This window comes from Colletotrichum graminicola (genome assembly GCF_000149035.1).
Source record: "Colletotrichum graminicola M1.001 genomic scaffold supercont1.13, whole genome shotgun sequence".
In the NCBI taxonomy this organism is placed as follows: domain Eukaryota; kingdom Fungi; phylum Ascomycota; class Sordariomycetes; order Glomerellales; family Glomerellaceae; genus Colletotrichum; species Colletotrichum graminicola.
This window is the reverse complement of record NW_007361017.1, coordinates 144,186-171,599: the sequence shown is the minus strand read 5'-3', so window position 1 is coordinate 171,599 and position 27,414 is coordinate 144,186. Positions and strand designations below refer to the sequence as shown.

At 57.1% G+C, this 27,414-nt stretch overlaps 9 protein-coding genes across 9 annotated transcripts; 5 read left to right on the top strand and 4 right to left on the bottom strand.

The window, feature by feature from the left end:
• Positions 1-244: 244 nt before the first annotated feature.
• Positions 245-1,030, top strand: GLRG_04140 (uncharacterized protein; the record flags this gene model as incomplete). The annotated part of the gene is made up of 1 exon (XM_008094825.1): positions 245-1,030. A coding segment is annotated over one exon (407 nt), but the record flags the coding sequence as incomplete, so codon positions are not given.
• Positions 1,031-3,040: 2,010 nt separating this feature from the next.
• GLRG_04139 (glutamine synthetase) lies at positions 3,041-5,339 on the top strand (the record flags this gene model as incomplete). The annotated part of the gene is made up of 5 exons (XM_008094824.1): positions 3,041-3,043; positions 3,192-3,227; positions 3,360-3,452; positions 4,324-5,233; positions 5,302-5,339. The coding sequence occupies 5 exons, from the start codon at positions 3,041-3,043 to the stop codon at positions 5,337-5,339; spliced, it is 1,080 nt and encodes a 359-aa protein (XP_008093015.1).
• Positions 5,340-7,226: 1,887 nt separating this feature from the next.
• On the top strand, positions 7,227-8,834 carry GLRG_04138 (WD domain-containing protein; the record flags this gene model as incomplete). Its single annotated transcript, XM_008094823.1, has 1 exon — positions 7,227-8,834. One exon carries the CDS (start codon positions 7,227-7,229, stop codon positions 8,832-8,834), a length of 1,608 nt encoding a protein of 535 aa, XP_008093014.1.
• Positions 8,835-9,480: 646 nt separating this feature from the next.
• Positions 9,481-9,856, bottom strand: GLRG_04137 (uncharacterized protein; the record flags this gene model as incomplete). The annotated part of the gene is made up of 2 exons (XM_008094822.1): positions 9,481-9,684; positions 9,740-9,856. The coding sequence occupies 2 exons, from the start codon at positions 9,854-9,856 to the stop codon at positions 9,481-9,483; spliced, it is 321 nt and encodes a 106-aa protein (XP_008093013.1).
• Positions 9,857-10,617: 761 nt separating this feature from the next.
• Positions 10,618-12,332, bottom strand: GLRG_04136 (methionine aminopeptidase; the record flags this gene model as incomplete). The annotated part of the gene is made up of 6 exons (XM_008094821.1): positions 10,618-10,674; positions 10,740-10,826; positions 10,900-11,064; positions 11,144-11,407; positions 11,463-12,238; positions 12,290-12,332. 6 exons carry the CDS (start codon positions 12,330-12,332, stop codon positions 10,618-10,620), a joined length of 1,392 nt encoding a protein of 463 aa, XP_008093012.1.
• Positions 12,333-13,051: 719 nt separating this feature from the next.
• Positions 13,052-16,610, bottom strand: GLRG_04135 (C2 domain-containing protein; the record flags this gene model as incomplete). Its single annotated transcript, XM_008094820.1, has 2 exons — positions 13,052-16,304; positions 16,372-16,610. The coding sequence occupies 2 exons, from the start codon at positions 16,608-16,610 to the stop codon at positions 13,052-13,054; spliced, it is 3,492 nt and encodes a 1,163-aa protein (XP_008093011.1).
• A 4,718-nt stretch (positions 16,611-21,328) lies between these two features.
• On the bottom strand, positions 21,329-22,585 carry GLRG_04134 (SIS domain-containing protein; the record flags this gene model as incomplete). The annotated part of the gene is made up of 1 exon (XM_008094819.1): positions 21,329-22,585. One exon carries the CDS (start codon positions 22,583-22,585, stop codon positions 21,329-21,331), a length of 1,257 nt encoding a protein of 418 aa, XP_008093010.1.
• Positions 22,586-24,287: 1,702 nt separating this feature from the next.
• Positions 24,288-24,711, top strand: GLRG_04133 (guanyl-specific ribonuclease F1; the record flags this gene model as incomplete). The annotated part of the gene is made up of 2 exons (XM_008094818.1): positions 24,288-24,336; positions 24,506-24,711. The coding sequence occupies 2 exons, from the start codon at positions 24,288-24,290 to the stop codon at positions 24,709-24,711; spliced, it is 255 nt and encodes an 84-aa protein (XP_008093009.1).
• Positions 24,712-26,030: 1,319 nt separating this feature from the next.
• GLRG_04132 (uncharacterized protein) lies at positions 26,031-26,866 on the top strand (the record flags this gene model as incomplete). Its single annotated transcript, XM_008094817.1, has 3 exons — positions 26,031-26,079; positions 26,257-26,621; positions 26,687-26,866. 3 exons carry the CDS (start codon positions 26,031-26,033, stop codon positions 26,864-26,866), a joined length of 594 nt encoding a protein of 197 aa, XP_008093008.1.
• Between the last annotated feature and the right edge of the window lie 548 nt (positions 26,867-27,414).

The following is a 27,414-nucleotide window of genomic DNA, read 5'->3' as shown; positions in this document are numbered from 1 at the left end:
AAGTTCCATAATGGAATCATCAAAGTTTTACCTGGGCTTACTCTAGAAGTGGCAATGGCAAGCGGCTATCCCAGAATATAGCCTGAATCGCCCACGGCCGACGAGTGAGATGTGAGATGTTGGGACGGCATTGTTGGGGGTAATCATACGGTATATCCGACGGCGGTGCCGTGTATAGGTCTTGCCTTGTCCCGGGCAGGACTGCGGGGAAGCTTGGCTTTGATACGCCGCCGTATCGGAGCAAAATGTACTGTGTTCGATACGAACAACGGAACAGCATCCCGTTCCTTGAGTTGCGGGCAAGAACCCAACACACAATGTTATTATCGAGCAGCATTGCTCCTTGACGGCCCCTCGACAGACTCCAGCCTTGTTTGTGCATGCTGCAGTCTCCAAAACGTTTGGGCTGCATATCAGCCAGATATTCACTCAAGTCTTGCAGGACGGGTCACGGCAGGTCATGTGGATTGGCCCCCTTTAAGGAGAGAGGGGTCCTTTGGTGTACAAGGTGGCTTCCCGGCGCAAAAGCTTGGGGTGGGGAGTTCTCTGACGAACGAACAGACCATTGAATACTGGCCGGAAGGACGAGCTCGGCTAGTGATCCCGAAGGTTTGGGAAAGCCGTCATCGGAGAGATCGAGAGGTGTTGTAAACTCGAGGTCGCCAACAGGATACCGACAAGAGTTCATCGGATCGTACCGCACTGGCCACGCATCTCAACTCTTGGAGGGCATCTGGACCGCGACATGAACTCCCCCACCTTTTGCCCCTCGCTGCCGCGCGATAACCTCGAGGTAGAATCTGTGACGACGTTGCCTGGGTTAGTCCAAATCGGGAGTCACCCAGGACAGATCCATAGAGAGAGGGAACCTCAGTCGCCAATTAACCCCACTAAGGGGTTACAGACGCACACGGGAACGAAAAAAACTTGCCAGATAAGACGGAGGATGGTCGACATATGACTGCTAAGAGGCGGCTAATGTTTTTTTGAGAAGGCCATATGCACGAACCAGGCGGTAGGTATTGGTTCCGAGGGAGGAGAAGAAGAAGAAGAAGAAGAAGAAGAAGGACGCAACTCCTGAAGGATGGTTATCTTTCCTGTGCCGCGCTCGAGCATATTAATGGCAAGGTTTGGGAAAACCAACGCATGCGTGTTGCTGTTTGCGACGGGCTACGCCGGCAGGACGATGAAAGACTGTCGCTGTGTCGCTTTTGTGTGACCTAGGGTCTTTTGGAGAAGAGAAATGACAAGGTGACGGGGGTTAGAGGAAGAGCACACTGCCCCCCCAGCAAGAAACCGGCTCCAGGAATATGCAGGTTGTCGCAATATGACCTTGCGATCGTCGGCGTGGAACCAAATTGCAGGCGACGCAGTCTTCTCTCCCTTCCTCCCCTCCCCTCTCGATGCATTCTGGACCGCCAGTCGTCAATTACTACCAATGAGCGCGGCAATTCCGGGGCCTGAAAGCTCGAGGGCGCTTTCGTTTGCAAGTGGCCTGAATGGGAGGCGGTCGCCGAGTCCAGGAAGATATCCGTCATGCTTCGGACCCGGGCGCTGGACGGCTGCCACAGCCACCACCACCAGCAGCAATTGCTACAGGCATTGGCTTCCCAACAATAATACCGACACCGACAACGGCGGCGGCGAGGGCGAAGGGCTTGGTGTGCATGCACACGAGCATTTCCAAGGATAGAAACAGAGGAGGGACGTGGGGTGTGCGCTTGGTAAATCATGCATCGGTACGTATCCCGCGTTGTGGCACGGGTGGACGGCTACCGGTATGGGTGAGAGTCACTTTTATTTAGGCTTTGAGTAGGTACCTATGTAAATACGGAGTACCTACGGATAGTGTAGGATTGACTGCGTACGAATACCCCCAAACTGGTTAGGTACGATGGTGTATGTGTACCGCGCGCTCTTTGTCTTTCACCTCTCCTTTGGCAAAGTTTCTCACGGGCTCGCTGCTATTCACTATCATGAATGGGGTTGGGTGGTGGGAATTACAATGCAGCTAGTTGCAGGCACATGCCGTACTGGTTGTCTCCAGTGACATCTGACTGGTTCCGAGCCGGGCCTCTGGGCGTACATGGAGGCCATCGTTACACATTGTTGTTGTTTTTTCCCTCTTGCTACTTATCAGCCCCGAGGACTAGGGTTGACAGAACAAAACCACCCAAGTGGGAGCGCAAGAGGAGATCCCCGGGGGTCAATCACGGAGAAGAGGGAGTTGACGATACCTCTAGAGGCGAATGGTCCGGCCGTCGCATTTCCCGTTGGACTACCGGTACCCAGGAGGCCGCGACGCCGTTGGTTACGAGAGGACAAGATGCTGTAGGAGTACCTCTGACGGCGGTGCAAATGGTGGCGGAATGGGTGGGCTCAAGTATCTCGACTTGTACAACGTGAGACCCTGGGGAGCAAGTTCAAGGTGGCATGTACCTACTGTATCTGTGGTCCCCCCAAACACTCTGGGTTGGCGGGCGAATGGCAGGAGGCGCGTTTCCGGGCTACACCCCCACCAGCCCATTGCAGCCTGCAGGGGTGTGGCCAGTCTGTGGCTTCTGGTATCGATTGTGGGTGGGGTAAGAGGGGTGGGTAGGCCTTATCTTTGGGCTGGAAAGGACCCAGGAGGAACTTGAGCGGGGGACAAAGTGACGATTCTGTACCAGCCGCCTGTGAGAGTTCGTGGGCGAGGACCGCGGTTGTCATGTTGTATCTCGACGGTACCTTGCAGATTCGCTGTGTGTACATGCTGTGTGTGTGCGTGTAAGAAAGCATCGACGCATCGCGCCGCCCTGTGAGGGTGTTTCCTAGCCCAGGTCTTGCTCCCTCCTTTGTGGCCCCCCATCCCCCCCGAAGACAAGCAGCGCATTGGGAAGACATAAAACCCTCAACCACCCGCTTCGTCTGCTGCTCTTACCGAGCCCATTCCCTACTTCCAGATCCATCCTCTATCCTTTCTTGCTCGAACCTCTTTGGACAATAATTGACCCTGTGTCTTGTTTCTTTTCCCACATTTACATCATACACAACCGCAAAAATGGTAAGTTTCACTCCGTTCTCAACACTGCACTGAACCCCCCACCCTCATCATACTCTTCCGATCGCGACCAGGTCGCCTTCTACCCCCCCGACACTCAGACGATGCTTGTGCGAAAAAGGGCATATGCTAACATGATTCTCGTCTACAGGCGACGGAAGCTGCTTTCACCTCCAAGCCCGAGACTGTGAGAACACACCGCCTCTCCCCCGAGCTCAGCTGACAGTAGGATCGACTAATTATAGCCGATCCTGCTGTCGGCTTGGCGCATCACGACACAAAAATAAAAATAAGCAAATATGCTGACCCCGTCGAATAGTTGGCCAAGTACCTCAAGCTTGACCAGAAGGGCTCGATCATGGCCGAGTACATCTGGATCGACGCTGACGGCGAGACCCGCTCCAAGTCCAGGGTAAGTTTGCGATATTCGTCTCGTTGTTCCTCTCTCCCTTTCCCTTTTGTGGTTTCCCCTTTATCGGTCCTGGCCGGCCTCAGTGCTGTCTTCACCCAAGGCTGTATGCCCTTGGATGTGAGGAACATCACTCAGGTCTTTGTTCCTGCGGCCCGTCTCAGCGAGTAAGAGAGAGAGCGCTGCTGTTGCATGCCTCCTTGCTTTTTCCTGCGGCGACAGGGCGCGACAAAACTGAGGCGCGGCCTCCCGTGCTCTGTATTCTTCCCCTCGGGGCGTCTCCGAGCACCGGCTGGAATGGCGGGCAAGAGGGCGGCATCAAAGATACGGATCGATATGCACTTGAGGGGGCCAAACCATTGTCTGTCCCTCCAGGTGCGGGTGGGTGGTCGGTACGTACCTGTCCGACCACCGTCTGGCTGGCAGGATTCGGCCACGACTCGGTCCTGCAAGGAACCCCCACCCCACGCAATTCGTGTGGTCATCCAAGACACCGAGACCCCTCCAAGGCTTCGCCTTGCCTCCGGTTGCAGGGTTCAACGCCGCAATTCGGTTATTGGAGGTTCTTGCCAGTCTCTCGCCCCGTATCTTTGCCCTTTTGGCCGTCGGCGCGTTCTCGGCGTGTCGTCTGTCCCCAGTTGCTGCCGCCGGCCGAGCGTCGTTCTCCACAGGAACCCCCAAAACATGGGCTGCTGGAGTCGCTCCGCCTGGCCTCGTCGGTCTGACGGCAAGGTGCATCGCATGATGTCAGCCTCGGCGGCCGGGCACGGCTCAGAAGCTTGGGGGGGAGGCGTGGACTCGGGGAACCATTCCCACAATTGCATCATACCGTCTCTGGCAGACACACGGAGCTAACCATCATGTGCCCCTCTAGACGCTCAAGGAGAAGGAGTACACCCCCGAAGACCTCCCTATGTGGAACTTCGACGGTTCCTCCACCGGCCAGGCCCCCGGCGACAACTCTGATGTCTACCTGAAGCCCGTCGCCGTTTTCCCCGACCCCTTCCGTGGATCCCCCAACATCCTCGTCCTCTCCGAGTGCTGGAACGCCGACGGCACCCCCAACAAGTACAACTACAGACATGAGTGCGCCAAGCTGATGGAGGCTCACGCCGCCCACGAGCCCTGGTTCGGTCTCGAGCAGGAGTACACTCTGCTCGACCTTAGCAACCGGCCCTTCGGCTGGCCCACCAACGGTTTCCCCGCCCCCCAGGGCCCCTACTACTGCGGTGTCGGTGCCGGCAAGGTCGTCCAGCGCGACATCGTCGACGCCCACTACAAGGCCTGCTTGTACGCTGGCGTCAAGATCTCCGGCACCAACGCCGAGGTCATGCCCGCCCAGTGGGAGTTCCAGGTGGGCCCCTGCACCGGCATTGAGATGGGTGACCACCTCTGGCTCGCCCGCTTCCTCCTGGCCCGCATCGCCGAGGAGTTTGGCGCCAAGGTCTCGGTTGAGCCCAAGCCCATCCCCGGTGACTGGAACGGTGCCGGCCTTCACTCCAACTTCTCCACCAAGGAGATGCGTGTCGAGGGTGGCATGCAGCACATCGAGGCGGCCATCAAGAAGCTCGAGGGCCGCCACAAGGAGCACATTGCCGTCTACGGCGAGGGCAACGAGAAGCGTCTCACTGGCCGTCACGAGACGGGCTCCATCGACCAGTTCTCTTACGGAGTCGCCAACCGTGGTGCCTCGATCCGCATCCCCAGAGAGTGCGCCGCCAAGGGCTACGGCTACTTCGAGGACCGTCGTCCCGCCTCAAATGCCGACCCTTACAGAATTACTGGTGAGTTTGATGATGCACCCATCTCACTACGCCATGTTGTTTACCGTGACGCTAACCATTTTTTGCAGGTATCATGATGGAGACTATTTTCGGTTCCGTCGCGTAAGGGGAGAAGAAGAAGAGAGAGGATGCTATACCCTAGTTCAACGGCTCAAAATTCGTTTTGAATATGCTTTATCAGCGTGTTACATAGATCAGACAAGGTTATTACGGGGGAGAAATCCAAACAAAGTTCAAAAATATTGATCGCGATTATCCCTTGATATTCAGATGAAGTTCCTCCATACTTGTGGAGAGAGCATGCTGAATGTACTTGCGTTATGATTTTACGACGTCATTTTCGAGGTGCGCGACGGACAACCTATTTCGAAACGTTTGTTCCGGAGACCTTTCTTGTGCCTCGTATATGCCGCAAGTGCGACGGCATCCCTACCGTCTAACCACCGACCATCGTGCCCGTAGTTCTCATAGCCCTGCGGCGCAGCGTTCTTGGCCAAGACGTGTTGGAGGAAAACGTTGGTCTGCGGACAGCAATAGCGGCAGAGTTGTCGTGTTTAGAGTTTTTCGGTTTGCTTTACGGAAATGGTAGGGTGTCTTTAACACCACCACTACTCCTTTGTACTTTCTTCGAAGGGTGCTTAAGCTCATCGAGGAAAGCGGTTGTTTTAGACTTTGGGTACCCAATCCACGGGAGAAGGGCGACATCAGACGAGAAGCCTCGCCGTCCGCCCGTCCGCCCGTCCGCTGACCTGTTTCAAAGAGAGAGAGAGAGAGAGAGAACGGGTCGGCTCGGCTGTTTCTGGCGGTGATATCACCGTCCGATGAGTTGAATTCACATAGTCTTTGAACGATGACGATGATGTATTTTTTTAGCCTCCCCCCTTCTTTTGAAGTGACGGACGAGGTGTAGGGCGTTTGACCGCCATGCGCGAGCCGGTAGGTGAAGTCCGACTGGTGAGGCCAAGAGTCTGTAATCCCGGTCTGGCGACCCTGGGATGAAGCTTATCGCGAGCGGCGAGTGAGAGTTGTCGGCACATCCCAGGAGAAGGAGGAGAAGAAGGTTTTGTGGTGGAAGGGGTGTTGGGGCTTACTTCTCCCAAGCAGTGGCGGCTGCGCGGACAGTGGTGTGGACTGTTGTGTGTGTTGGATGGACGGGCCGGACGACTGTCAGCCTCGGGTTTCTGCGGCACCGCAATGCGCGTTATTGGAGCTTGAAATAGGCTGTCAAGGCTTTTTCGCATGTTCGATGCCGAGATATTGGACATGGGGTTGGCCGATGAAGAGTGGTGTTGCGCTCCCCTTGTCAAAGACGGCGGGCATGGATGCTTCGTTCAGCAAGATAGGTAGTTGGGTTGGAGGCTTGTATTATGTACTCTTGGAGCGAGTTTATGCGTTAAGCAGCACGAGATCTGATGCATGCGCGGGTCTGATTTACTCGAGGCTTTTCATACAGCAAGGGTTAGATATGAAGCTGGAGCCATGGAGTTGGCGATGGCTGAGCTGTCAGTATACCCTTGCATTCTATTGTCGGCGACTACGTGACCACAAATGTTTCGCGACAGCGCAGAGCCTGTTTGCTTAAGAAAGGCAGAAGAGAAAGCACTCATTCAACTTTGTCTGCAGTTAACACCATATCTTACAGTTTTTCATATCACACCATTGTTCTCCGACTGGACAGCTCGTTCGTGCACCAGCCTTTTGTGACGAATCCATCCAAGTCCCTAGCCCCGCGCCTTATCTTATCGAGCCGACATGGGGTATAGGCTAAGCCCAATCGGGATTAGCCACCCAAAGAAATTCTCAATTGAGAATCTTTTTTTTTTATTTCCTGTAGCAGCGGTTTTGCCAAACTCCAAAAAAAAATATCACCAACGTCTATCACGACGACGATATCCCCCCTTCCCCCCCAGCTGAGCTCACTCGGCCGCAACCACTCCTTCCACATAGGCATATCGAGTAAGACGCAGAAACAAGTAGCCCGCAAATCATCACAATGGCAGCTCCCGTGGGACCCCTCCCGCAGGTGAAGCTGCCCTCGGGCCCGTCCCCCGTGACGGCCGAGCAGCGCTACTGGAAGTCCTTCAAGAACCAGCTCCAGATCCCCTCGCCGACGTCATACCCGATCACGCACATCTCTTCGACTTCGGCCGACGGTCTCTTCGCCGTCACCACCGGCACCCGCGTGCAACTCTACTCGTCGCGCACCCGCAAGCTCGAAAAGACCATCACACGCTTCGCCGACGTCGCCCGCTCCGGTTCCCTGCGCCGCGACGGCCGCGTGCTCGTCGCCGCCGAGGACACCGGGCGCATGCAGGTCTTCGACACTCACTCGCGCTCCATCCTCAAGACCTGGACCAAGCACCGCCAGCCCGTATGGGCCACGCGCTTCTCCAACACCCAGCCCACGACGCTGCTCTCCGCCTCCGACGACAAGACCGTCCGCCTCTGGGACCTCACGGCCAACGACCCGACGCACACCTTTGTCGGCCACGCCGACTACGTCCGCTGTGCCGAGTTCTTCCCGGCCACGTCTCCCTCGGGCGCGAGCAACATGGTCGTCTCGGGCTCCTACGACTCCACCGTCAAGATCTGGGACCCCAGAATAGGCTCCAACGCGGCCGTCATGACCTTCAAGCACGCCGCCCCCGTCGAGTCCGTCTTGCCCCTGTCCTCGGGAACCACCCTGCTCGCGGCTTCGGGCCCCAACGTCTCCGTCCTGGACCTCGTCGCCGCCCGCCCCATCCACCAGATCTCCAACCACCAGAAGACCGTCACCTCCCTAAGCCTCGCCTCCAACGGCACCCGCCTCGTCACCGGCGGCCTCGACGGCCATGTCAAGGTCTTTGAGACGACGGCCTGGAACGTCGTCTCCTCCACCAAGTACCCCTCGCCCATCCTCTCCCTCCGTGTGCTCTCAGCCTCCGACTCCCCCGACCACGCCGACCGCCACCTCGTCGTCGGCATGCAGTCCGGCGTGCTCTCCATCCGCACGCGCCTCACCGGCCCCGAGGCCACCCGCCAAAAGGAGCGCGAGCGCGAGATGGCCGCCCTCATCGCCGGCACCCTCGACCAGCACGACCGCGTCACCAAGACGCGCAAGCGCAAGGTCGCCGCCCACCGCCGCCTCGAGACCCTCGGCGAGGGCCAGGCCGAGGTCATCGTCGCGCAAGACGCGCGAGTCTCCCGTACCAAGGAGACGGCGTGGCAAAAAGCGCTGCGGCACGGGCGTTACGCCAGCGCGCTGGACCAGGTCCTCGACCCACAGGGCAAGGACCACTCGCCGCTCGCGGTGCTGACGCTGCTGCTGGCGCTGCGGCACCGGTCGGCGGTGCGGGACGCGCTCGAGGGCAGGGACGAGAGGACGGTGCAGCCGGTGCTCAAGTGGACGTGCAACCACATCATCGACCCGCGGTACGTCAGCGTCTGCGTCGAGGTCGGCCTGGTGCTCGTGGAGCTGTACGCCGAGTACGCCGCCGCGAGCGCGGAGCTGTTCGATGGCTTCCGGACACTGAGGCGCCGCGTCGGGAACGAGGTCGAAAAGGCGCAGCTCGCGTGCGAGACGGGCGGCATGGTCGAGAGCCTGATGATGGGCTCAGCCTAGTGGGACGGTTTCTGAATCGCTATGGTTTTGGTTGTATTTTCTCCTTTTCTGGGTTTAGATGTTTTGTGTGACGTGCGAGGTTGTTCTGGACAATCCTCGGTTGGCCGGTGCGTATACCAGGCTTCGCAGGTTTCTCGAAGAAATCGGAGGCGACGACGACGACGAGGTTTATGCCTTGTCAACAAAAGGGGCGGGAGAGAGTGGATGAAAGGAGGGATCACGATCCATCCCCCACGCCCCCCTGCGGAGGGATGTTGGATTGTGGAAATCGGACCTTGTTGGTCACTGATGCATTGCGATGGCGTTGGGGGGATCAAAGGAAAGAAGAAAAGACAAAAGAGACGAGGAAGAATAATTGTGTGTTGATATAGAATGTGCTCAACCTATCTACCTTACCCGACTACGCCGTTAGGAGGCGGGCCGGGCATTCAAAAATCGGAATACCATCCAGGTCTCTCTGGGTCCAAGCTACACTAACAAACGCGGAATCTGGAAGTCTATCCGCATCCCCCCGTCCTACATTCCCCAATCCCGCAAGTTCTCGCAGTCAATCATATTAGCCGAAAGAGGAACGGGCAACAGGCCGAGAGGTTGTTGAATATCACCTTGTCCAGTCGGACGTTTGAAACAACTCTACTTGACATGCTCAGTCTTTCCCGAGACCGTCCACGAATTCCTCCAGCAGCCGGTTCGTCCCCGCCGTGTCCTCGAGCATGACCCAGTGGCCCGTGTCGAGCACCTCGAAACGGTACCCCGCCCGCGCCCACGGCCTGGTCATCTCGTCCTGCAGCCCGGCCGCCGTCATCTCGTCCCGGCCGCACCCCACGACCAGCACCGGCGCCTCAAGCTCCTTCCCCACCCCCTCCTCGTCCCCGAGCGAGAGGTTGTCCCGCAGCGCGCGGTACCAGTTCGTCGGCCCCGAAGAGGAGGGTGGGGAGGTCCGCCCGCGACGCGCGGGAGTAAAAGTACCTGTACGTTATCCCGGGCGAGATCTCCAGGGTCTTGGAAGGGATGGACGTCATGGTGGGGGGGGGGGGGCGGGTTGAGTTTGAGGTGTTGGACCGGAACAGAACAGCATCGATGAGGTGCGAGGCGAGAAATCGAAAACTTCAAGGCATTAGCATCTATCGGCGACTTTCGTGGAATGAGCTTGCACGGCAGCAGGGTTTACTATAAAACCAAAGCTGGTGGACGCTGGGGGTTTATGAGGGATCCCGTCCGAAACAAAAAGTCGGCGAAATGTTTCCGGCTGGGCTGGGGCTTACACGGGCTACGTCGGCGATCTTTGGCGCCCCACTCCTCCTCTCCCGCTTCCACAACACAAGACAAGGGGGAGGGAGAGATTCGATGCTCGGGAAACCGGAAGCTTTTCACCCCTGATATTGCAATCTACCAAGTTGATGCACCAGGATAGAGCCGGAGACCAAATTGAGTGTAGTTTCCGTCACCTGGATAATAGACCTGCACAAGAGGGGAAAGCGCAAGTCTCACTCTTGCAGGTCTCATTGCCGAACCACGCTTTAGCAACGAGCACGAGTGTTTGGATAGAACAAACTAATCACTAGGTGTAACGAATGTAAAGACGCAGTGGAGCTATGGCCCCGCGCTGAGGCAGAGGCAGTGTTGGAGCTGCCTTCCTTGCTTCATTGAAGCACCTTCGCACAAGCGGTGTTGAACCCGCCCCTGGATTTCGAAAACCGAGTTTGCAAGCCGCATACTGCATCCACGCAAAAACGTGAAGATGGTTTCTGATCCCAACGATTCTTCTCTTCCTATCCCCAAATCAGTAGTCACTTCCCCGGCTCACGATTTCTTTGCTGGACTCTCGCAGCAAGATCGTCTGGGAAAAGTCAGCTACGCATCCTCGATCCTCTATAGAAGCCTGTGCCCGGTAATCAAACTTACGTGCTCAAACTGCGACGTGTAGGATCCTTTGATGTCCGCGAGCGGCGCGTATGACTCGAGAACGCCATGCGAGACCAGGCAGTTGAGCTGCCGTGGACCAGCCGATTAGTACGGTACCTTGTCTCGAAGATTATCTTGAGATAGGAGAGGGAAGGCTTACCCCGGCTAAGTAACGGTCCAAACCAAGACGGTCCAGGTAGCGACGGCAGAAGACGATACTCCCGAATTGTTCCTTGATCGTCTTACATAACCGGTTCGCGGAGGCGAAGGGCAACCTCACTTGCGCGGGGGCGTCGTGCAGGAGTCCGTATCCGTAGACACCAATCTGCCAATCGCAATTCAGCCTTTTCCATTCCACATCTCGGAGTGGCCAGTACATTGTCGAGGGAAGCGGGGGTACTCACGTCGTCGTACAGCTTGCCGCGGCCGGTTGTGCCGAACGTCTCGATGGCGAAAATCTCGCCCTCCTCCATCTTGGTCTGGTCATTGTTCCGGATGAAGGGGATCGACTTGCCGCCGTGGATACGGTAGCGCTTGATGTCGTGGGCGCAGATGTTGCGCACCGCCTTGACGGGGTACGTCTTGCCGCGGATCTCGACCTCGTAGCTCTCCATGGCCTCCTGGATCTCGGCGCTAACGTCGCAGATGCGGACGTCGATGCCGGCGGCCTGAGCTGGTGTCAGTCATCACATGTCCTTGAGGTTAATGAGAGACGTGTCTCACCTTGATACCCGAGTTTGTTGCATCCCGAGCCGCTGCCAGGAGGTTGTCATACGTGGGGTCGAAACTCATGGTGAAGGCGCTGTCGACGATCCACCCGTTGACCTGCACGCCGTAGTCAACCTTCATGACATCCCCGTGCTGCAGCACGACGTCCCTCTGCCCGGGGTTCGGCGTGTAGTGCGCCGTCTCATGGTTCAAACACAGCCCCGTGGGGAATCCCATCCCGGACCTCAGGTTGTCGCCGGGCTCGATCCCCTGGTTGGCCAGGAGCGATCGCACGCCGTCCTCGATGCCGGTGGCGATGTCGAGGAGCGTCCAGCCAGGCTTGACGGCCTCCTGGACCCAGTGCCGGACCTGGCGGTGCACCTCGGCGGCCTTGCGGTAGTCGTTGAGGAGTGCAGGGTCCTCAAGGTGCTTGCGGCTCTGATACCGCAGCTCCGCGGTCGTGGTTCGAGCCGTGTTAGCGTCCGGTTGAGGAACTCTGTCGTAGACGAGATCCTCGCCGGCGGGGTATTCCCCCAAAGGAAAGAGGTCGCTCAGCGGCACCCTCGGGGGCGACGACTGCTCCTTTGCAGCGGCAGGCTTCTTCTTCTTTTTTGGCCTTTTCTTTTTCTTCTTCTCCTCGACATCTGCCCTCAACGGTCTGGAGCTAACATCGTCTTCGTCAGCGTCGTCGTCGTCGCCATGGTCTCCAAGGCTACCGTCCCCATCGCGGGAGAGGTGCGTGCCACGCGGCTCGCCGCCGCTGGAGGAAGGGCCGGTTGACGGCGGACCGCCTGTTACTGGTAAATATTCGTTGCAAGTGGAAACGAGTCAACAATTCATACCATTGCCTCCAGGAATCTGCTCTTCGGGTGTCTTGGATCCCATTCCGACATGAAAGATGAGAAGTTGAGTTGGATGATGCGACGATGGATTCTGTATGGGAAAAGAAGAGAGGACGAAAACGAGGGGTTTCGAGCAAAGCTGCGTGTCCTTATATAACTTCACAAAAAATAGGAACGTAGGAAGTTGCGCCATGCTTGTCAACCCAAGGGCGCAACGGCTGTTTTTTTTGCTGGCGAGAAGGTGAAGCCGAAGCTGGCGGCAAGACTAGACGAATACAGGCATGGATTCCCGAGGAAGGAGCGGCACTGCCTTCCCCCCAAGGAAGAGATGACTAAATTGCGACAACACTACTTCCAACGCAAGCTGCGGACAGGAAATAGTTTCTTTCCTGTCTGAACGAAATTGCCTCTGTTGATCAGGACCAATGCGGAGTTTGTTGCATACTCCTGAGCAGGTTTATTCAAGTTTTGGGTCCATCACTCGAACCTCGTACACGCAATCGCGAGTATATCATGACGGTCGTATGGACAATGAACTTCACAAACACGATGGAACATACTGAATGAATATGAAAGAAAAAAATCAATATTTCCGGCTGCCTACAGCATTACCAGTCCGTCCAGCCCCACAGCCCAAGCCATATTTTTCAGTTCGTTCACTCAAGCAAGCATCGTTCCATCTAAGAAAACATAGCCCCGTAACCATTATATAGTACAAGTACAAGAAGATTCTTGTCGACGCCACCCAACACACGCCGTTGCTCAGTGGTGCCGATGACGCCTGGAGCGCCCGGCGCCTATGTCGATGCGGCTCATTTCCTGCATCAGCGCCCACTCATTGTCGCCGTTCGCGCCACTCATCATGGGCAAGGGGACCTTGGCCGGGATCGGGGGTGCGCCGCCGCCGCCGTAGTTTCTTCCAGGAGAGCTGCCGTACTGCGGCGCGTGATTTTCGCTGGGGTAGTCCCATGTGCTCGCCCTCGGCAGGCGTGGCGGTGTGAAGTCGCCACCATTGTCCTGGTAGTTGTGTGATGAGATGGGGGCCAGAGGGCTGGATCCCGCCGGCGACGTCGAGGGGAGAGCAGACATGCGCTGCGTCTTCTTCTGGAGCCGGTTTCGGCCAGCACTGCTCATGTTTGGCGGAGTGCCCGGAACGTGGTACGGGTCCGAGCTATACGTCACTGGCGAGGCTTGAGACTGGGGCCGAGCTGCGATGCGCAGCTGCCGACGGCCGCTCGTAGGCAGGGGCTGAGCGTCGGCAGTAGACGCCCGTGATCGGGTGGACGCAGAGGCCGGCGTCTTGGGACCCTTTGGCTCCGGCTCGGGTGCCCAGGTGTCCATAGGTAAATGATCTGACGGGTCGATTTCACGTCCGTCATGAGTGATGATCTTCTCGTCGGGGTCGGGCCTCGAGATGTCGCTGTTGGTGGTCGACACCGCCGGATTCAGCATGTCGTATGAATCCGGGCCAAAGGGGATGCCGGACAACCTGCGGTGCTCAGATGGAGGCGGCGCGGGACTAACAGACTTCCGCTTGATCGTGTGCTGCGTGTGAGGGTTGGGGGATATGCCTCGCGACCTCATGTGCTGGGGAGGGGGCTGAGGCGAAGCACCTCTTCTCATGGGGTTGGGCGAGACATCCCGCGCGGTCATGGGGTTAGGAGAAGATCCTCGAGCCATCATGGGATTAGGGGAAGCGCCCCGTCCCCTCATCGGGTTCGGTGAAGGCCCTCGTCCTCTGTTCATGTCAGGGGGAGGCGCGCCGTACGCCGAGGCCCGGGAGTTGTACCCTGGCGGGACGTATGTCTGGTTCGTGTAGCTGCCATCGTATCCGACAGGCTCGCTGTGCTGTCTCCCGCGATGCTGGATCGCCATGCTCTGATCAGTATAGCGCCGCTGTTGACGTCTCTCGTCGTAGATCCGATCCGAAACCTCTTGCGAGATTGTCGGATCGGTGCCCGGCACCAACGAAGCCGGCACAGCCGGCATGCTGTGAGCCGTGACCTCGGTGCCACCCAGCTCAGACCGCTGCGAAGTGAATTGGGTCTGGCTGCGAAAGTGCGAGTGGTACGGCGATCCCTCCATCGGGCTCGGAGCGAAGTCCCGGGTCGCAATGGGAGAGACCTGCTGGCGGCGAGCCATTTCGTCCCCCCTCACGTACGGCTGCGGGGAAGTGCTGTAGTGGCCCGGCGACACGTCTCCTCTGCCGGCAAGAACCAGCTCATCGCCTCTAGGCTGGTAATCTTGTTGATGTTCTGGCTGAGGTGATGTGCTGTAGTGCCCGGGGGAAGTACCGCCTCGGCCGGCGAATACCAGTTCGTCTCCTCTCGGCTGGTATTCTGGGTGAGGCGACGTGCTGTAGCGGCCCGCTTGGGACATCTCGTCCCCTCGCCCGTAGCCGGGCTGCGGCGAGGCGCCTCTTTGACGAGAGGAGCCCGCACTTCCCCTGCCACCGATGTTCAGGGGGGCAGGACTAGGCACTTGGTCGTAACCTTGATCGTATCCCATCTCGTCATATTGGGGTGTATACGAGTTCCGGCGCTGGGATAACTGCATCGCCTGCTGTTGCTGCTGCTGCTGCTGCTGCTGCTGGAATTGCTGTTGCTGCTGCTGCTGGAATTGCTGTTGCTGCTGCTGCTGGAATTGCTGTTGCTGTTGCTGTTGCTGTTGCTGTTGCTGTTGCTGATATTGGAGCTGTTGTTGCTGCTGGAGCTGTTGTTGCTGCTGAAGCTGCAGTTGCTGCGACTGCTGAGGTGGTGGCGGAAGCTGGTTGTGCTCCTGGCCGTAACCCGTCTCCTCGTACGGAGGCGCCCGCGAGATCCTTCGTTGATGGGGATTCGCCGAAGTATTGGGCAACTCGGGCACGTCTTCAACCGTCGGCTGCATGGATCGGTACTCTGCATGAGCATCGTACGAGTGGTGCCTCGAAGATGTCAGCTCGTGGTGGTGGTGGTCCTCAGGGGCTGGAAGCGCGTTGGTGACGGCAGGGGCCGAATCGAAACCACGGTAGGTAGGCCGTCCAGGGTACGCTGTGGACGAAAAGGACATGCGATGAGCCTCATTTCGGAGGACATCTTGCCTCATGGCATTCGCCGACTTGGGAGGAGTGTCGTAGGCGGCCCTCACGACCATATCCTGAGAGTTCCCGCGGCTTCTATGAGCGGGCGGAGGTGGTGGACGATCGTCGTCGGCAGGCGGTTCTTGCCGCTGGTCCTCCAAATAAAGGAGTTCACGCGGTGGCTCGGAACCCTGGCGGTAGTGGGCCTGGTTGACAATTTCCTGGGATGAGTATCTTGGACTGTAGTCCCTGTCGTCGTACTGAGCGGTGGGACTTTCGTAACGCTCGTGCCTCGGCGTGTGCTGTGGTGTTACTTCTGTCGAGTGTGGCGGCAGAGCGGCCTGAAGCGGCTGCGCAGGCAAGTCTTGCTGGGTGGGCTGGGCCAAGGGAGCAGCGTTGGTGTTATATTCAATGGCCTGCAAGGGCGATTTCGTCGGCACCTGAGCTGGCTGTAACTGCTTCGGGCCCTTTGGCATCGGGCGCGAGCCCGAGAGACTTGCCTCCTGGGCTGTGGGTGTAGGGGTGCTCATCTCCTTGGGACCTCTGGGGCCGCCAGTGCGGGGCGGGGTCAGGGCTTGATCCGGAGAGGGGGCAGCGGGAGCCTCGCCAGTGAAGGGATCGGATGGCAGCGGTCGGCGCTTGATCTGCTTCCGGGGGATGGTGCCATGGTGGTAGTCGGTAGGCTCTGCCTCGACGGGCTTGGGCTTAGCAATGGGCTTCTCGGGTTTCGGGCGTTGATCGTAGTATGTAATCTCCATGCGCACCTCGCCGGCGTACTTGCCCTTGAACGTCAAGTTGCGCCAGATGTCGTTTTGGCCTCCGCCAGGTACAATGATGTCCCTCAGGTCGATCCAAGTCTCTCCGATGAGGTCCGTTTTCTTATCGTCATTGAAGACGGACACCTTCAGCTGGTAGTAATCTGGCGAGTCGTGGACGGGGAAGCGAAGCTCCTGATCCCTGGAGAGATGGATGTTAGTACGCGAGTGAAGCTTCGCGGAGGGGCAAGGACGGATGGGACGGTTACCATCTTGGAGTCTGACCTCCGCGAATGTCCGTCGTGGTCCTCTTGGCTTCCTTGCCGAGCCGGGCAGCGCAGTAGGGGTCCTGCTTTCCAATGGTCTTGCGGTTGGGCAAGTTTTTGGCGCGGTCGACAATAGCAACCAGAGTTCCAATCAAAGGCCCGTCGATGCTGGGGTCGGCAAAGATGCCGGCCGTGTGCATCCCATTGAGCGGGTGGACTTTGGACAACTTGGCCGTTTCCATGGCTGTGGGCTTGTTTGTTGTTGTTATTATTTGCGGCTTTGCGAGAGAGAGAGAGAGAGAGAGAGCTGGGTCTTCAGTGAACCAATGCCGCCGGGACTTTGCAGAGTGGAAGAAAAGGCATGAAGCAAGGGCTTCCGGCGAGCCACAGAGCGAAAGAAAATAGCTGGACTAGGAGCTGTTCACACGAGGCGGGGTTCTTGAAGACGGGTATCAAAACGATCGAAGGTCGAGGAAAAGATGATGGCAGGGCGCAGCGCACCGAGAGAACAGCACAAAGGCGGAATGTCGAATGACGACGAGGGGAAGGAGAGTAAAACAGAGCCGGGCGAGTCAACGCTGAAGCCGTGGAATGAATGGCAATGGCAGCGGGTGTGGAAGAGGAGAAGGAGGAAGAGGAAGAGGAGGAGGAGGAGGTGGAAGAGCGAGCGAGCGAGCGTTGCGTTGCGTTGTGTGGTGTGGGAGAGAGACACGGCCAAGTGCGTGCGACGCGGGCGTATGATGAATGATGTCGGCTCAGGACCGTATTCTGGCGTCGGGCGGAATGCACAGGATGCCAATTGGAGGGCAGGTGGGGGGAGCTAAGGTAGGTAGCCGGGCAAAGCCAGCAAGGAAGAAAAGAAGGGGGGAAAACAGGTACCAGCCGTGACAGTGACAGCTCTCTACCTAGGTAATGCCCTGAAGCTGTTTGCCGAGAGCCTGACCAGCCAGGTATGAGCTGGCAGAGTGATGGAAACAAGATGGAGGGATCCGTATCCGTAGAGAAGGAGGAAAGGCCGATACGATAGCATACAGAGTACGGATAAGTAGCTCTCGCTCAGTCTGCGATGCTGCGTAAGTAGGTAGATTCCGTACTTACTGAGTAGATAGATGGATAGGTAAACTACTCTGTGGAGTAGGGATTGCTAGCAGGTAATAGCCCTGTTGCCGTACCTACATGACCTTCCCAGGTTAGCTCTTCTGCGCCCTGCGTTTGGCTGGGGTGGACGGGGCTGCGCGCTAGCGACGACAACGACGGGGGTGAGGGGTTCGGCTGCGCCAAGGCACACGCTCCAACCGCACTGTGCGTGCAGGGGCAGTCCCAGGGCCGCGCGTGTGGGTGGCTGGGCGAATGAGGTGCGACATGAGGAACCCCACCTATGCGTCCCCACCGACGTCCTAGATTCTGGATTGGAGAATATGCTGTGGCTGGTCGAGCTGGGGGGACACGGGGGCTTTTAACCTCGCCGTCTGTCAGTCGTCAGTACAATCCTACGCATGCCTAATACCTACCAACATATGATGACATGCAGTGAGTGAATGGATACCGAGTTGGTAGTAACTACTCCGTACTTACTACCTACGGATAGTATGCGGCAAATAGAGTGAGCAAAGCATTCTGGGCTGATGAACTCGACACTACGGAGCAGATACCATGCCATCTCATCATGGTCCAGCACTCCAGGTTGGGCCGTACCATGCATTCCATTCATATCCAAGAAAAAATTCGGGAGGCTGGTGTGTTACTGGACCATGTCAATTTTTCTTTAATTTTTTTATTAATCTCCCTCCCCCCCCATTTCTCTCAGGCTCTAATCGGCGTTTCCTCTTCCTGCAGACCGAGACGCCATCGATCCAACATCACCAGGGAACCCCAGGACGTCAAACGCAGACAGGAGGCTGTTCGTCCTCGCCTGTCACTCTATTCTGGCAGGGCTCATGTGCTGTGCCCCCCCCAACAGGGATTCGCGAGCTGAACCACAGGGATCTCGCGAATCTCCTACTCTGTATCCCTACTCAAACCTTTTTTTTTTTCCTTCCTTTTTTTTTTTCTTCCTTCCCTTCCCACACCTCCGTTGTAGGTAGTACCTGTACATACAACCACTATCATCTCTGCACGTATGTTCATGTATATGGTAATCACGACTGGGCACTCGCGTAAGGGCATGTCGACATGCCGCTGGTAGGGCCCAGGTCGCCTCCCGCTTTTGCTCTCCGCCGATTGACGGCCGGGGCCTTTGCCAATGGCATCTCGACCGTCCCACTCGGAACTTACCTAATCTCTCTCACCTGAGCACCGAGGGTTGGGTGAGTACCCGCGGGCCAAGGTCGCACTAGGCACCCGCACATCATCCTCCAACGTCTGATGAGTTGGCGGTGGTTGGTCGCCGCGTCCGTTACCTATGTCTCGCCGCTTTGCTCGTAGCAATCTACACATTGAGAAATGAGAAATGACCGTCTCCGGCCACTTCTCAGTCGAGGCACGCCCGGGCTCACTCGACTCTTTCCATCTATTAAAGCCCAAGGTGGAACTCGAATCTTTGGTCCAAAGCCTTCTTGACACGAAGCTTGCTGCGGGCTTGTGGCCCCGTCCCCCTTACCCCAGCTTGACCCAGCTCTTGGCCTATTGTGGCCCGGTGGCCTGCAAGCAGGGGATATGCACATCATCCCGGACTGAGCCTCACTGGCTGACGTGCCCCGGGGGGCCCAATCACTTTACGCCCGTCCCCAATGACGTCCCTCGAATCCGCGAGAGCGATGAGTTGCAGACGTGCCCACTGAGCCAACCAACCCTCGTTGGCAACTAGTTTCTTCAGCATTTCGCCATGTCACTATTCCGCGAAGTAATGGTGTATAGTGTAGGTAGCTACAGGCCTCCTTCAAACCCTTTCACGGTGCCTAGTCCTCCTCTTCCGCACTCTCTGCGAAGTGTTCTGTCGCCAAGACCTGGCGGCTGACGTCTCCCCCCAACACCAAAATAGAAGCAAGAATTTCAGAAGGGAACCACGGCGCTAGATCCGATGGGCCGGCCCCCCCTCCTCCCTCCTCTTGCTTTCACCAGGAGAGTTTAAGCTTCGGGGTTTTCGCGATCCTTCTCGAGCCCGCCGCAACGTGTTTCGGATCTGTGAAGATGTAGGGCATTTCCAGAGACTGCCAGACTGCTAACTCCGTGCCCCCTCCCCGCCAATGCTCCAATCTGCGGGCCGTCGTGACAACCAAACCAGCCGACTCCGCGCGGGATTGCGTACATGCGTGACGACTTCTGCGATGCCGATCGAGGGGTTCGAGACACTGCCCATCTTGGCGGCGAGGGGCACGTAACGACCGTCCATAACCTATACCGAAAGTCTCACCGCACAAGGCACACACATACACACACACGCGCTCCGACAGGTGCACAATACGCAAGCTATGTCTTGGTGGCGCCTCCCCTCCCTGCCCCCCTCCTCGCAGACTCCATCTGATGTTTCCTCGCACGGAAAACGCCAAAAAGAAGAAAACGCTCATGTTTCGTCCCGCCCTCCCAGACAAGGCGCCGCCTGATCCGGTCTAATCTGCTCCGGTGGCGTCCTCCGGGGCAGTAACGGTCGAGGGGAAACGCTCTGGTGCGCATGGGGAGAAGGAGAAGCAAAAAAGAAGAAGGAAAAAGCATCATCTGACACCAGCACAGTGCCCGCGCCTTAGCGGGCTTCTTCGGGTCTCGTGCGCCCGGGGAGCCAAACAACGCTCGTAGCAAAAAAAAAAAAAAAAAAAAAAAAAAAAAAACAAACGCCGAGGCAGTTCGTCTCGTCTTCCGGCCAACAAGCCTCAGTTGCCGCAGTTGCTGCAACGGGCTCGTCTTTTTTTGCTTTGATTCGGAACCAACCTATGTAGCTAGCCGTGAAGCCCTCACCTGCACTATCGAGGAACTATGGATACGTCCCGTCTCTCGACAAGACCAGCCGGGTGGGAAAAGAGGTAAAAGATCTCAGGACTCCTTCTGCATTACTTCATACCGCGACCAATTCTAGAACGGGGCACCACAAGGCCGCTCCCTGGACAGCCGCCGGCCCGTCTGGTCCAGGCGCGGGCGGATGAGGATGACCGCCGTCTACCGCGTAGTACCGGAAGAGAGAGGAAGGGGGGGGGGGGGGGGGGGGCAGTCCGCGCAAAAGACGCTTCTCGCCGGTCCCCGTGCCGGGTCCCGATCCCTCGATCCCCAAACAAGATGCAAAAGACGTCTCCATCCCATTGGGCCTCGGCAATTCCGTCCAATCTTCGCGTACTACTGTAACAAAAAAGACTGGATCGTCAGGCATGCGGTTGCCTTTCTTTCACGGCCCAAGGTGGGCAGAGAGGAGCGGCCGGGCATCACCGCGCGCGAGGGAGCGAAAAGGTTGAAGAAACCCGGGCAACCGGATGCGGTCGATGCAGCCCGGCGGGGATCTTGCCTGCATCACCCCCGACGGGGGGCGGGGGCTAGCCAAACGCCGGAAGAGGCGTTTCTCTCATGCAGGGCCAGAGGCCATCGGGCATCAAACGCTCCACGGCTGGAGCCTGCCGCCTAGAAGTTACCGTTGTATTGAGAGAGAAAAAAGCCACTCTTGGTTATCACGAATAACTTGCTCTGGGATCCATTCCACATCATCATCATCATATCCAGGGACGACAAGAAATTGCAATGCAAAAAAGTGGGCGTAGTCGCCATACAATTCATGAAGACTCGATTTCGGTCTTGATCCAGTAACATGCCGGTCCCAGACAAACGTCGTCGCGCCGCCCGAGCTCAAAGGTCAGGCGTGGTTTCCCAAGTGATATCAAAAACAAATAAAGCCTCGCCCCCGCGTGATGTTCCAACAGAAGCGGACACCCATGATTTGACACCCATGATTTGACACCCATGATTTGGAGATTTTCTTTTCCCATTCCCCGTTGCACACTTCATCAATCGCCCGCCGACTGCAAGCCTGCAGGAGACGGTCTCATTTCCGCCGCTCCAAGAGCTTTCCCACTTCCAAAACGCCCACGATGTCCCCCTGGTCCAGGACGGCCAGTATGGAGTCCGGACTGCAAACGTACTCGCCGTCGTCCGCGGCGCCCTGCATGCCCCTCACAAAGTCCGCAGCGCGCCGTATCGTCGTCCCCGCCGAGATGGAGAGCATCTCGGCCCGCGGCACCATCAGGCGCGGTATGTCGCGCAGTCGCCGCGCGAAGTCCTGCGTCGCGAGCTTCCGGATCCTGCCCGGCGACGCCACGTCGTCGCCGACGCGCACCCACCCGGACGCCGCGTCGTACGCGGCCCGGAAGAGATCCGCACCCACGCTGCTGTCCGCGCACAAGCCCTCCGAGTCGGGAATGTCGGCCCAGGGGATGGCCAGGTCCAGGATCGTCTGGGGCTTCCGGAAGGCGGCGCCTATGGCGCCGCCCGGGTGGTTCCTGGAGAAGACCTGCGCGACGTTGGGGTGCAGCTCCTGCGCCGCGGCGATGGCGAGCGCGTCGCCCACGGCCAGGGCGACTGTCGTGGAGGTCGTCGGGGCCGAGACGCCGAATGACAACGTTTCGCTCTCGTGGACCGGCGCCGGGAGGAGAATCGTGTCTGGCCGGAGCTTGACGAGCTCGCAGGTGTCCGGTCTCGTGTGCCCCGTGAGGATCACCAACGACCAAGGTTTGTCGAGGTGTGGTAATAAGCCGAGGAGTTCTGATGTCTTTCCGGAAAACGTGATGAACATAAGAATGTCGTGTTCTTGAATGATGCCTAGGTCGCCATGTAAAGCATCGATGGGATTTAAAAACACGGATGCGATGGATAGACTGTTGAAAGTCGCGACCAGCTTGTTGGCGATGTGCCCAGACTTGCCCACGCCCGTAATAATGAGCTTGCCCTTTTCGCCCTTGTGCCGCGTAACTGCCGCGACGGTCCGGTTGAAGCCGTCCCGGGCGACGGGGTCTGTCTCGTACAGATTTGCGACGGCCCGCAACGCTGCGGCCTCTGTCTTCAGGACATGTGTTGCGGCGCGGAGGCGGTCCTGTACCTTGGAGCAACTCTCGTCGTCCTCGGAGAGGTCACCGGGCGACCCCAAGCTCAATTCCTCCAATTCCTCGAAAAACCCCTCTTCAGGCGGAGACACTGGTGGTGAAGGAGGCGAGGGGGGTGGCATTGAGTCTGTCTGGGGTGCGCCGAGGACATAGACCGCGCTGGTCTGCACCGGCCGGTGCTCCAAGAGACGTTGGTCTCCCATGTTGGAAGCTATGTTGCCTAGTGTCTTTGGGGAACACTGTGCTTTCGAGAGTATGTCTCGTTGGTATATTGGCGCAGGACGCTGTAGTCAAAAGCAAAAAGTCGTAAATTTCGTTATCCGTATCAAATCAATGGAGCAACGTTATCGTTGGTGGTCCCGAATGCGTGATAAGCTTGTTGATTCCAGTTGCTTTTGTCGAAGAAAGGCAACCGTGGGGTTGATGAGAAAGAAAAAAAAAGACGGGGGCCGGCTTCACCTAGAATCAAGTCTCGGGGAGCAGCAGGAGTTGGGCACAGCACAATAATAGTAGCAGGACTCCATGACGTTGAAGAGTCACGACTCGGGGATTATAGGATCTTGTCCGAAGCGCGCGGTCGAGTTAAAAGAGGGAGAGGAAGAAAAAAAAAAAGAATGGAATACGTAAGTTATTGTAGAGGGGCCGAGGACCCTGCGCCGGAGCGAAGAGACCTTCCCAAACTCACTTTAATTCAGTCCCATCTACTCGGGGTCACCCTGGGCTTAGCTTCAGGCATAGTGGCACAGTGGGTAGCCCGCCGCGATCCGCCTTTGTTGAGTGGCCGGTTAGACCCATCTTCCCAGCTCTGCTGCGGCATGTCAGAGAGATTGTTCTATACGCCCCGACTCTGGCGTGATCGATTGGTGGGTGTGCTATCAATGGCTCCCGGGAGACGACAACACGGTTTGTCATCAGATCCGGTACATAGGACGGCAACCCAGGTACGCTTGAGGGCTTGCCGGAAGGGAGGGAGGCAGGGACGAGGACGCTTACAATACAAAGCCTTTGCGTTTTCGTATACGTCGACGGCGCTGCCCCCCCCATTTCGGACAATTCGGCCAGGGGAGATTAGCTAGACCGAACAGAGATACGGACGATAAAGAAGCTTTCCTCCATGTGAGATAGGGGAGGGGTCCGGCATCACAAGCAACCCGGAGCCCGTTTTCTTGGTGGGGCTCCGCGAGTCTATGATCCATCGATGTTTCCTATGCATGGATTGTGGACATCGATGCGGCTTAGTCCTGCGATGATGCGTGCGTTTGCCATATGTCAGCATCGACCACCCCTTTGGAATCCTGGAGGGCCCCAGCTAGCGGGGGTTTCCGGTTGACCGCTCTCAGCTTTGTTGCGTATCTGGAGCTATCGCAAAGGATTCTAGAAATTCACACTCGTTGTTTATTCGGGACCGCGGATCGGGGGGTTTGTGGACATTCTCGGTCCAGTCTTTCTCTTCGAGCGTAGACAGACAGATCGCCTAGGCCACCCCTGTGACCCCGGTCGCGAGCCTTAACAAGACGGCAAAAGGCCCGACCGCTTCCCAAGACATGCCAGTGGGTTGCGAAATCTGGTAGCTAATCGGCAGAGCGGTCTTGCTGCTGAGTCGTGTGGCACTTGCTGCCCCTGACCGTTGATGTCTGCCTCGCCTTCCCGACCGGGAGATTAGCACGGAGAGGCCCCTCAGCCAATCAAGTTGCCCACGCGCAAAACGGTTCGCCGGCTCCGAGGGGTGACTTGTAATGCATGACAGTTGAACGAGTTCCAGTGAATGAAGATCGCTGCTGCCATCAAGGTGAGAACCAACCAATCTGCAGCGCCATGCCTGCGCATCTCGACCCTCTCTCTCTCTCTTGCGTCGAACAGACCAAGTAACCATGGGCGGCTGAAGCGGTAGACTTCAAAGATGAAATGATTCAAAAGGCAGCGGTCGTCAACCTTCCAGTGATGAGGTGCAAGAGTAGGAGACAATCCGGTCGCGTCATTCGTCCTGTTGTCGCCTTTTTACTCCTTCTGATTGTTTCTTTGTTAGTTTGAAAACCCGCTCATTTTCTTGAAAACATGCATCTTGTCATGGCCCTCATCGCGGCCTTGGCCCATTCTGGCCCGGGCTAATGACACGGAAATAGCATGTGGCGCGAACGTGTACAGCCTCCTCTCGGTGAGGTCAGCGGCCGACGCGGCCTGCAAGCACGTGGAGGCCGGGACAACGGCGGGCAGCTCGAGCTATCCCCAAACGTACCGTAATCAGGAGGGGTTCGACTTCAATGGCGTTACCGGGCCCTTTGTCGAGTTCCCGATGAAGACGAATGGTGTTTATAAAGGCGGTAAGTAATCGATTTGAGTTCTCAAGCATACACAAGATCGGCGATCCGGCGTGCACTCTGTCCGAGGGCCTGTGCTAGCGTAGGCGAACACAAGCTGCCAAGGATCGCTAGCGGCAGGGGCTACGTAGCATAGACTCTCGTGGTATCAGTTGCTGTTGGAGCAGGGCGAGCAAATTCTGTGAGGCTGGGTAGGAGCTGACTGGTGAATCGCGAATAGGCAAGCCGGGCGCCGACAGAGTTATCATCAACGAAAAGTGTGACCTGGCGGGCCAGATCGCCCATTCGGGGGCCCAAGGCAATGCTTTTGTGGGATGCGAGGGGACGGATTGATGGGGTTGGGGACCAAGAGGAAGTGGTTTGATCCTGGCGCTGATAATAACGGCCTTGGTGCTTAGCCCCGATTCAGGTGCCTGACAGTGGCGGTTAGCATGGCAGGCGTGGATGGATTAGGCAGTCGAATTAGACGAGCTTATGGTCACCAACATAGGCATAGGCTGCATAGCAATGCTTGCAATATCTGTCCTGAATGAGATCCTGTCTCCTCATTCCCATGCCGTAGCATCTATATCGATTTGCATGATGCGCCTGATGCCAGCGTGTTCTCTTCGGATTGCCGGGCTGCGATGGAATCGGGACGAAATAGCGACAGAGCGCTTCCGTATAGCTGAGCTGCGATAATTACGTGGAAGACAAAGCGGTAAAGGCCGAGCTGCTGCTGCTGCTTAGTTGAGGTAACAAGAGCTAGGAGCAGGACGGAATGAACGCTCTGGGTCTACCCATTAGGTCGGTTGCTAACTCTCTAACAATACCGGGTCCAGTCCATGCTACCTACATGTAGGTTCCCGCGAGAGGCGAAGCAATCTTGGCCAGGTCACCACACCCGGCGGTTGCAGCAGTGGGGAGTGGGCAGTTGGTGATCTGTGTAAGATGATCTGTAAGGTGAGAGGTGATGGCAGTGTGCCATGCATGCATGCAACTGTTTCCCATGCCCAGTTGAGGGGGGGAAAGGCACCTAGAGCACAAGCGGAATTAATGCTAAAATGCATGTCACTTTCCTCGAAGCCAACCATACACGCAGGGCTTCGGCTTCCCGATTCAGGGAAGATAGCGTCATAACTGCGACTAGTCTGTCCACTAACACCACCTGCACCACCAATCATTGAAAGAGCACAACCCCCAACCTAACCTGGAGAAGTCTCCAGTTGTCTCGTTCCAAGGCATTCTGGCCATCTTCAATCCTGCCTCATCCATCTCTATTTTTCTCGGGCAGGAGGAAGAGAAAACAACGTTTACTTGATTGAATGCTACATCGTCGTAACCCGCAAACATGACACGAGTCTCCGTCTACAGCGCAGCCCTTGTGGCCTTTGTCGCCGGTAAGTGGCCTCTACTTTAACTTGACCACGAGACGGACGACCCACACGTCAACGTCATCGCCGTTTCTGAAGACAGAACGACAGCAGCATCTCGAGGCCGCCCATGGCGTCGCTCTGGGTGAAGCGGAAGAAGCGCAAAGCAGAGCATACGACGCTGACAATGTTGTTCTCCGCTAGCGACGGCGATGATTATCGCATCCATCACGCTGCCCCACTGGGTCACCTACTCCGTCACGGCAACTGACGGCAACGAGTTCTCCAAACACATCGGCCTGCATCGCGCTTGTTCGAACTTGTACGACCCGCCATGCCAGGAGTTTCCAACAGAACAGCTGTGCAGTAATGGCGAGCGGTATTTCTGCTCCATGTGGCGCTCCGTTGGCTTCTTGGCCTCCTTCTCGACGATTCTGCATTTTGCATCCATCGTCACCTTCCTCGTCATCATGGGCGGCGGCAAATATAAACGCGAGACCGGTTGGAAGATCCTCAGTGGACTCCTTATACTCGTCGGTGCAGTCGAGTTTGTCTTGATGGGCATTGTGGTAAGTCGCCGATACTGCGCGCTGAATGCGAAATCAGACGCTAAATGACTCGCTCCTTCTTGCAGGCATACCTATATGACAACGATGAGCAGTTCCAGGTTCCGGGTTGGAACTTGGACACCTCTTGGGTTCTTTGCACCGTTAGCGCATCCGTCTCCATCATTTGCGCCGTCGGCCTGGGCATCTCCGCCTTCGTGCTCCCACCGGAGGAGGGATACGAGTTCCTCAACGACCCCTTGCCGTAAGCGACGTGTCGGTTAACGGGAAGCAAAAACTAGGGGCATACCTCACCTTCTTTGGCTCTATAACGTACGCATGAGGCAAACCGGCGTCTTATATTTTGTTTTGTTTCGGGGCGATTTGCTTCTTGACATAGGAGGGGAGTTCTTCTACATTCGATTCTTCGGCAGCGGGCTGGCTAAAGCGATATATTGGTGCATCTGGCAACACGCCTAAGCATTACTCAGGTAGACGCCAAATAAATGACTTTTATTGTTAGAAGCTCTCAAACTGGAAAAACAGACTCGTACCTATCCATTACTTGGTAGGAAACTGACGACAGTCCGTGTGATGGAAATAGGCGCTAGCGGGCTAGTGTGGGGGCCGAGATCCCCGCATTTCCGTGTCCCATTTTCACCCGCCAAATATTAAAACGGCGCGCCACTTCAAGACTGATAAATCATGAGGCCATTGACTTACCAGACCTGATAGTGTTGCTGGCACAACTTACAGTTTTGAGCAAATTCCTGTAACACACCTTCATCGACCCCCCTTTGCGTCAAGCAAACCGATC